The 10,000-nt window shown below is 35.9% G+C and overlaps 1 protein-coding gene across 6 annotated transcripts in view; it reads right to left on the bottom strand.

Moving 5' to 3' along the window:
* LOC115223847 (ras-specific guanine nucleotide-releasing factor 2) overlaps positions 1-10,000 on the bottom strand; it is a 670,879-nt gene that overhangs the window by 440,107 nt on the left and 220,772 nt on the right. For all 6 annotated transcript variants that reach the window (XR_003882837.2, XM_029794538.2, XM_029794547.2 and 3 more), the window contains exon 2: positions 7,759-7,868. Coding sequence is in view for 5 of the 6 variants with exons in the window: in XM_029794538.2 (XP_029650398.1) it covers positions 7,759-7,868 (110 nt within the window). In the remaining variant the exon portion in view is untranslated. The remainder of the gene's footprint in view (positions 1-7,758; positions 7,869-10,000) is intronic.

Below are 10,000 nucleotides of genomic sequence, written 5' to 3'. Positions count from 1 at the left end.
ACCTTCCATAGTAATAGGAACAGGGAATGTTTTAGTATATGAAGGAAGTAGTTGTGCTAAAATGTCCCACTTGTTGTGACTGCATTCCTTGCTGAAATGTCATGGTCTTCATTGATTACTAAAAGCCAGAACTTCTTGGAACCACAGACAGTGTATCTTTCATAGCATCAAAGGTGGCATCACACATCTGGGATGATGAAATGTCATCACTTTCACAGCTTCAGATACACTGAATGTGTGTTATAACCTGGAGTAGTTGTGTTTTAGTGGTCTTTTGTATGAATATATCTTTTCTTCAGATGACATATAGATGAAGTTATTATCATCATTGATCAATAATGGACAAGCACGAGGAATTTGTGCATCTGTTTTCATCATCATTACCATCAACATTTACTCTTTGTTTTCCATTCTGGCATGGGTTGGATGGCTTGCCAAGAACTGACAAGGCTAGAGGCCACACCAAGTTCCAGAGTCTGTTTTGGCTTAGTTTCTAAGGCTGTTTTGGTTTAGTTTCCTAATGCCATCTCGTTTACAAAGTGTATTGGGTGCTTTTATGTGGTACCATCACCATGCTGGCATGGGTTGGACAGTTTGACAGGAACTGGCAAGGCCAGAAGCTGCACCATGTTCCATAGTCCGCTTTGGCCTGGTTTCTACAGCTGGATGCCCTTCCTGATGCCGACCACTTTACAGAGTGTACTGAGTGTCTTTTTGTGACACCATCACTGGCACTCATAGCACCAGCACAACACCCACAGTAATACTTTTTACATGACACCTTGGTTTAAGGATTTTAATCCTGTTGTGGTGGGAGGTTCTCTCTCTCTTATTTATTTATTTAAATTATGTCCATGGTAGTTATTTGGTCATCTATTATGATGGATGCACTGTCATATATACATATACATATATATATATATATATATATATATATATATATGTTTATATATATATCTTCATGGGGAATTTTTTTGATATTAAATTTCATGCTATTATTTCAAAATACAGTATATATATATGAGTCTACTGAGATGATTCAAAAACACACCTAATAACCTAATGGTATATTTTTTCTAACCCTCTGATGAGATTTTGCCTAATATAATGATTTTTATAATTGCTATTTTAATCTTTTAGGCTTAATTGAAACAGCTGTAAGAGAATATGGTGGATTTTTGTAAATAATAAATGTGTACACACACATTTCTATCTTTTACTTTCTCAGGTATCTGTAGTTTTTATGGTTCCAGTTCATCTCCCACATACAAACACTAATTTCTCTGTTAGCCTCCCTATTAGTCCACTGCACCTCTTGTGTACCCACAGCATATACTGGATACACTGTATGAAATTCTTGTCCACACCTTTCATACATACATATTGGCAGGGCCATTTACTTGATGGGTGTTGTGTTTTGTCTGTTTTTTTTCCCCCACTTTTTTTTGCTTACTAGAACCTTAGTCTTTGATTCTAGGTTTTGCTTCCACACTTGGAATTTATTTTCTAGTTCTCTAACAGAATTTATTATTAGATCAAGATCATCAGCATAGGTGCAGGAGTGGCTGTGTGGTAAGAAGCTTGCTTCCCAACCACATGGTTCTGGGTTCAGTCCCACTGTGTGGCACCTTGGGCAAGTGTCTTCCACTATAACCTTGGGCCAGCCAAAGCCTTGTGAGGGGATTTGGTAGAAGGAAACTGAAAGAAGCCCATTGTGTGTATATATATATATATATACACACATACATATGTATATGTGTGTGTTTGTGTGTCTGTTTGTCCCTGCAAAATCACTTGACAACTAATGTTGATGTGTTGACGTCCCTGTAACTTAGTGGTTTGGCAAAAGAGACTGATAGAATAAGTACTAGGCTGACAAAGAATAAGTCCTAGGGTCGACATGTTCGACTAAAGGCAGTGCTCCAGCATGGCCACATTCATATGACTGAAACAAGTAAAAGAGGAAAAGAATAAAAGAATGTAACAGTTCCCAGAGGAAGCCTGTCTTGAATTCTTCTTTTATGGCCCGGAGGACAATGAGGAATAGAAAGAGAATGAGAAATAAATCCCGATGAATGCCTACCTGTACGCTAAATTCATCCCTGTACTCATGGTTAACCCTCACCTTACTGACAGAACCCCTGCACATGGTCAATACAGCTTTCACAAAATCACTCGTCAGCCCCTAGCTTTCTCAAAGCCCACCATACCACACAGTAGGGCACTCTGTCAAAAGTTTCCTCCAGGGCATCAAATGCCAAATACAGTGGTTTATTCTTAATTAAATAATTCTCCTTCAGTTGCCTGACTATAAAGATAGCATCAGTTGTGCCACCTTTAATAATAGTGGTTAGTGAAGGCGCAATGGCCCAGTGGTTAGGGCAGCGGACTCGCGGTCATAGGATCGCAGTTTCGATTCCCAGACCAGGCGTTGTGAGTGTTTATTGAGCGAAAACACCTAAAGCTCCACGACGCTCCGGCAGGGGATGGTGGTGATCCATGCTGTACTCTTTCACCACAACTTTCTCTCACTCTTACTTCCTTTTTCTGTTGTACCTGTATTTCAAAGGGCTGGTCTTGTCACTCTCTGTGTCACGCTGAATATCCCCGAGAACTACATTAAGGGTGCACGTGTCTGTGGAGTGCTCAGCCACTTACACGTTAATTTCATGAGCAGGCTGTTCCGTTGATTCGGATCAACCGGAACCCTCATCGTCGTAACCGACGGAGTGCTTCCATTCCATCAATAATAGTGGTTCAGTAGCGATTCTGTTCCTAATTAACTGGGCTAAAACAATTTCTGGTCCAGCAATTTGATGCCTCTGTAATTACTTCTGCCTAAGGCTTTTCCCTTACCCTTGTAGCAGCTGCTATGTCATTCATTAGGAGCAGTACATTCCTGAATAACCTGATTTTGCAGGATAATTGTAAATGAGTGTCTTTGTCTTCCAAGCACTCTCCATCATTCTTGATCTTCCATGAAAACACATCTGAACATGAGGAAATATTGTCTCACTTAGAAACAGCGAAGACTTCGCAACAGGAACAACATCTGATTGTAGAAATCTGCCTAAAAAAGAGATTCCATCTGACCCATTGGAATTTGAAATGATGATGATGATCTTTCTCTCTCTTTCTTCCCTTTCTATCTATCTGTCTGTCTGTCTGTCTGTCTGTCTGTCTGTCTATCTATCTATCTATCTGCCTATCTATCTATTTATCTATCTATCTATCTATCTATCTTTCTATCAATCTATCTATCTATCTATCTTTTTATCAATCTATCTACCTACCTACCTACCTACCTGTCTATCTATCTATCTATCTATCTATCTATCTTTTTATCAATCTATCTACCTACCTACCTACCTACCTGTCTATCTATCTATCTATCTATCTATCTATCTATCTATATCTGTCTGTCTGTCTGTCTACCTACCTGTCTATCTACCTACCTACCTAACATACCTACCTACCTACACACACACACACACACACACACAAACACACACACACACACAAAATGTAAATGGCTAAGCTTTTTGAAGTAGAAATTGTATATGAATATAGAAAACATCTAAAGCTGCAGCTGAAGTCAGAAGGTAGGAGTTTATTGTTTTTTTTTTTTCCCTCTATCGTAATTCACACATGTAGATATTATATATTTTTATATATAATTTATATAGGAAAGCATGTACACATGTATGCATGTGAATGTATGGTTTTGTGTGTGTGTGCATGCGTGTGGCATGGCGTGTGTTAACCATGTCTAAGTAAGAATGGAAACTGAGGCAAAATGACCTGCGTAAATCTAGTATTAAAAGGAAGGCTTACAGTAATAAAATGCATGAGATTGCATTACAAAAGGAAATAATAGATTCAGTTATTTTATTCTCTCTGCTATGAGCAAGAATTCTTATTTGAAAGATGAACATATTGTTTTACCGGAGACCTTTTGTGTGTCTAGGAAGCAGGTGGTAGGAGTCAACATGGGGTTTAATATAGTAGTGTTTATTATTAGTTCTGAAGGAATTAAAAGGACAAAACCTCATAAAGTGTCGAATGATAAATCAACAAGATGGGACTGCAAGTATGTCAAAGAAAGAATTAGATGAGATTTGATGACTGGCATTCTATGAAATTCTGAAATCCAATCCTAACATAACTGCTTTGGTCTCTGATTTTCTTCTGAGCTCAAGAAAATGTTCACTGGTAATATAAGGAGGCAAATGGCATAAAGAAAGGGAAAACAACAATACCATTATATAAGGTTTTATTTGGGTACAAAGGCTAGTTTTGGTGATTAATGTTTGTGTTCCAAATTGAAAATTTTGATATAAGCATTTGAATAACATATAGGTAGCTATATTCCTTTACAACTCACTACAGATGGCTGTCAAACAGATGAAGCCATTTTATTTTCTACAATTTTTTAGAAACTTCCGGATTGAATTTCTTTTTCAAGAACAGAAAATACTGAACAGTTTCTGATCCTCTACAAGGCACAATCATGACTTGCACTAGATTATTGTTGATATTTAATAATGATAATAATAATAATAATAATAATGCCCTGATGCAGTACCAGGCAGTGGCTCTCATGGCTTCTGATCTTAACTGATTGGAAGTGTTATCATGTACATTGTTTTGTCTTGGTATAAAAGATGGGCTATAGCAAATATTCTGCTCAATACCACAGATTTGCTTGTCAGTTGTTTGACTTTAACCAGTTGAGCATGTCTCTTAATGGCTGCCGATATGTGCATCTCTGATCACGAGCAGAAGTAGTGGGGGAGCATCATAGCCATGTGTTGAGAGGGATTCTTTAGGGTTTGAATAATTAATTTCTGGAAACATGGGTGTTTTGTTCAACATCCTTAAACAACCCTTTTGAGCGGGATGGGTTACTCTACCTGAAGAAAATCCTACCTGGGCCCCACCTGCAAGGTCGTGCTGTTTATCTTGCTATGAGATCACCATGTTGCGCACATATGGTTGTGATGCATGTGCCTAGTGTACCCTTATCAGACGGGTAGTCGTGATGGGTATAGTGGGCTTCGTATATTTTACCCCAGTGTCACTTTGATGGCATGCACTGCTCTCTCACTCAATAATAATAATAATAATAATAATAATAATAATAATAATAAAAATTATTAATAATAATGTTTTGCAATTTTAGCAGAAAGCTCAGGGTGGGTGGTAAGTTGATTACATCACCTCCAGTACTCAATTGGTACTTATTTTATTGTCCCTGAAAGGATGAAAGGTAAAGTTAATCTCAGCAGCATTTGAACTCAGGACATATAGAACTGAAAGAAATGTTACTGGGTATTTGACCTTATGTGCTAATGATTAAAAAGGAGATGTTAGTGTATACAGTACACAAGAGTAAAACTCATTAGAAAAGAGTAAAAGAAAGGATAAAAAGCAGCAATAAGTCAGGTAAAGAAGGATAACAATGGTAACTAACAGTACACGAACAGTACATGAGATAAAACAACAACAACAAAAACGACTGATAAATGAATAGTAAAGGAATCATAGAGAGGAAAGGGTGCATAAGTATGTCAAGGGTAGTGTTGAAAAATTTTGGGAAATTTGGAATTTTTTAAGTGGGCGGAGTTTTGTAGGATAATAACCACTGTGAATAGTTTATTCTAAGTTTCGACAATTCTGAGCATGAAAAAATGCTTCCAAATTCATATTAGAAAGTGAACCAATCGGAGTTATTCATACTGAAGATCACAACCCCATAAAAGACTTTGCTTTTATTTGGCAAACTTTCATTCATCAATACCGTTCATCATGGAATTTGTATGTATTCTTTCTTTTGTTATTACTACAATGCTCTCTACTCCTTGGTGCTATCTTAAGTTATGGCCTCACTGGGTAGCTGCTTGAGGATTTCTTCAAGTGTAAGAGCTCAATGCCAATCCATACATGCTGTGGTTGTGTATGTAAGGCCCCCACCATTCATAGCTGTGTTCAGGGACTTACTGATGCTGTGAAGACAACCCTGCTGCTATTCTAAACATACTTATCTAACTTGATTCCACTGCATAAATTTTCCCTCTTCTTTTCACTTCTAGAAGGACTTACTTCCTTGACATTATACTTAACACTTCATCTAATCCCATTTCTCTGAAGAAGCGACTAGAATTATTAGTTTCAAACAGGATGTTTTGAGCTGTTTGTTCTGGTTCTTGACTTTCTACATTCAAAAGTGGCTGTGTGGTAAGTAGCTTGCTAACCAACCACATGGTTCCGGGTTCAGTCCCACTGCGTGGCATCTTGGGCAAGTGTCTTCTGCTATAGCTTCGGGCCGACCAAAGCCTTGAGTGGATTTGGTAGACGGAAACTGAAAGAAGCCTGTCGTATATATGTATATATATATATATGTATGTGTGTTTGTTTGTGTGTCTGTGTTTGTCCCCCTAGCATTGCTTGACAACCGATGCTGGTGTGTTTACGTCCCCGTCACTTAGCAGTTCGGCAAAAAGAGACCGATAGAATAAGTACTGGGCTTACAAAAAAAGAATAAGTCCCGGGGTCGATTTGCTCGACTAAAGGCGGTGCTCCAGCATGGCCACAGTCAAATGACTGAAACAAGTAAAAGAGTAAAAAGAGTAAAGAGTAAATACGACCATGACCTACCTGGGTGATAAACCCACCTACTTTAATTCCACCACCTCCTTTAGGTAGTATTCACCCTGTTGCAAGCATTCACACCAAGATTCCAGTTAGAGAATATCCTCGCTCCTTTCCATCGATTTTAATGGCCCTTAAAAAGAGCATAGGCACCACCCTTTACCTGTCTAAGCAATAAAAAAAAAGTCTCCCTATTCAAGTTTTTCTGCTAATCATCAATTTCATCATCATCATCATCTTCATTTAGCATCCGCTTTCCATGCTGGCATGGGTTGGACGGTTCAACTGGGGTCTGTGAAGCTAGAAGGCTGCACCAAGCCCAGTCTGATCTGGCAGTGTTTCTACGGCTGGATGCCCTTCCTAACGCCAACCACTCCGTGAGTGTAGTGGGTGCTTTTTACGTATTTGAATATGATATTTGAAAATGATAAAAATTTAATCCACTAATTTTGAAAATATATCTCAAAATATCTATGGGGCCTGTTTGTTCAAGTTTGGAAAGTATTTTGTTACATTTCAATGACATATGCACTCACAGTTCTTCTGGTTTGCACTGTGTCTAATAGTAACCTTATTACTAAATAGATAGAAAATATCAGGATATATTGGGCTACAGATATTTCTTCAATATAAGAATAAATGCAATTCAGTTAAAACTAGCAGTAAAAGCTGGACTTTTACTCATAAATGTACAAATGTATGAAAGTTATTTGGAAAGAAATCTAACAGGGAAAAAAGAAATAAAATAAATAGAGAGAGAAGGAGAGGATGATTGAAAGGAAGCAAGGAGTCATAAAGAAGAAAAAGACAAGAGATGAATCTAGTAGAGGGAAAAAGAGGAAAGAACAGAAGATAATAAAAATAAAGTATGAGTAAAACAAAGAAACAATGAGAAGGAATAATAGATAAAGTGGAGGAAAAAATACAATTTTAAGAATAGAATATGAGAAGAAAATATCTTGGAGACTGAGACGAAAGGAAAAGTAAAAGATAAGGCGAATAGAAGAGGGGAAAATAGAAGAAGGATGGCAGGTGATGGGTTGAGAAAGGAAATGGAAAATGAAAACAAAAAAAAATAAAGATTGAAAGAAAGGTGTTATGACTTACCTAGCTTGTCGAATGGCTTCAATCCAGGCAATGCAGTCAGCCTCGGTGTCCGCCTTAAGATCATATTGACGTTGTCCGGCACTTTGGTGATAGGTGATACTAAAACAAAACTGGGAAAAGTGATAAAAAAAACAGAATTAATAACAGCTTAGATAGAATTTTTACAAAGACAACACACACACACAAAAACACACTGATACATATGGCAAAATATGCATATACATGTGTATGCAGAGAGATAGACATTCATATATATATGTGTGTGTGTGGGTGTATATATATATATACACACACACACACATATATATATATATATATATATACATACATACACACACATGCATATTTTATGATTTATGCTAAGGCATAGCAATACTAATAACCAATTGTTAGATTTCAACGTACAAGAATACATACATATGTATATGTGTGTCTAAGAGGGATACATTGGTGTAATGATAGCACAATTGTCACAACGATTATGATGATGATGATGATGAGGATGATGAAGATATATATATATATATACAAACACACACACATATAAAATACATATTGATTTCACTCCTTTTAAGACATCCAGTCACTGTCTTCCCACTTTATCTTTTACCATTTTCATATTTTACTGCACACATACACGTACATGTGAACATACACATATCTATTACAGGAAGCCAAAGAACAAATATATGTATTATATGTTGAAGTGTGTGTGTGTGTGTATTGTATTTATCTATGATGTCTGTGTACATATATATTTGTATGTATGTGTATATATATATATGTATATATATATATATATATGTATATATATATATATATATATATATATATATATATATATATATATATATTTATTATATAGAAGGAGCTTCTACAGGACTAGAACTGTTTCATTCAAGAGAAATCTTCAGGAAGATTCCTGAAGATTTCTCTTGAATGAAACAGTTCTAGTCTGTAGAAGCTCCTTCTATATAATAAATTAATTTTACTCTACTATGTATTGAGTACCTTATTTACTGTGGTTAACCCCGAATCAACCCGGGACCTACATATATATATATATATATATATGTGAGTGTGTGTTATATATATATATATATATATATATATATGTATATATATATATATATAATATATATATATATATATATATATATTATATATATATGTATATATATATATGTGAGTGTGTGTATATATATATATATATATATATATATATATATATATATATATATGTATATGTATACACATATATGAATACATATATATATATATATATATATATATATATATATATATATGTATATGTATACACATATATGGATACATATATATAATATATATTATATAGGTACAGTTACATAATTACACATAAATATGTGTATGCATGTATATGTATATACATGAGCTAGCAGATATATGCACACACATACACACACACACACATACACACATATGCATACACACAAGCTCGTACGCTTACAAGCCCCACTGAATTCCCTACCAAGATGCACTCTTGCCACCAACTTCCAGTCCAACCATGTGGCTAAATAAACTCTTTCCAGCCATGTAGCTGCTGTTGCTTACTAAGCAACACTATCAATCATGACATCATGTGCCCTTCGCATTTTTTTTATGGCAGGATAACTGAAGAGATGGTAGCGTGGGTTTCCACCCCAGCATCCAAAACTTGGAGTTTTGTCATGGCTACTGAATAATTGTCACATACTATATTTACAGATTATATATATATATGTATATATATATATATATATATATATATATATATAAAGTTAATCCAAACAAGAAAGCACAAAAAAGTACAACAAAGCGAGGACGTGGAAGAAATATAGTATTATTGGACGCTCAGGAAAGAAGGAAAGAAGGAGGGTTTAACGTTTTGAGCGGAGCTCTTCATCGGAAGCATAGGAGGAGGAAAGATCCAGAGAAGGGAAGACAGAGGAAAAAAAAATCGCCAACGGTACACACGAGGTCACATATATATATATGTACATATCTATATCTATATATATATATATACACACACACGCACATATATATATAGTCGCCATACTGGGCCATTGAAATCTACAAGTTTTTTTTCATTCTCTCTCTGTTTATTTTCTCTTATTCCTTTCCGTTGAAGAGCGTAGGCTCAAAACATAAAAGACTTTTTCAATTTCCCGAGCGTCAAACTAATACACGTGCTTGTTCTTCATACACCTGTCTTTGTCTT

Source organism: Octopus sinensis, linkage group LG2 (assembly GCF_006345805.1).
Source record: "Octopus sinensis linkage group LG2, ASM634580v1, whole genome shotgun sequence".
Taxonomy (NCBI): domain Eukaryota; kingdom Metazoa; phylum Mollusca; class Cephalopoda; order Octopoda; family Octopodidae; genus Octopus; species Octopus sinensis.
This window is presented reverse-complemented; position numbering and strand designations above follow the sequence as displayed.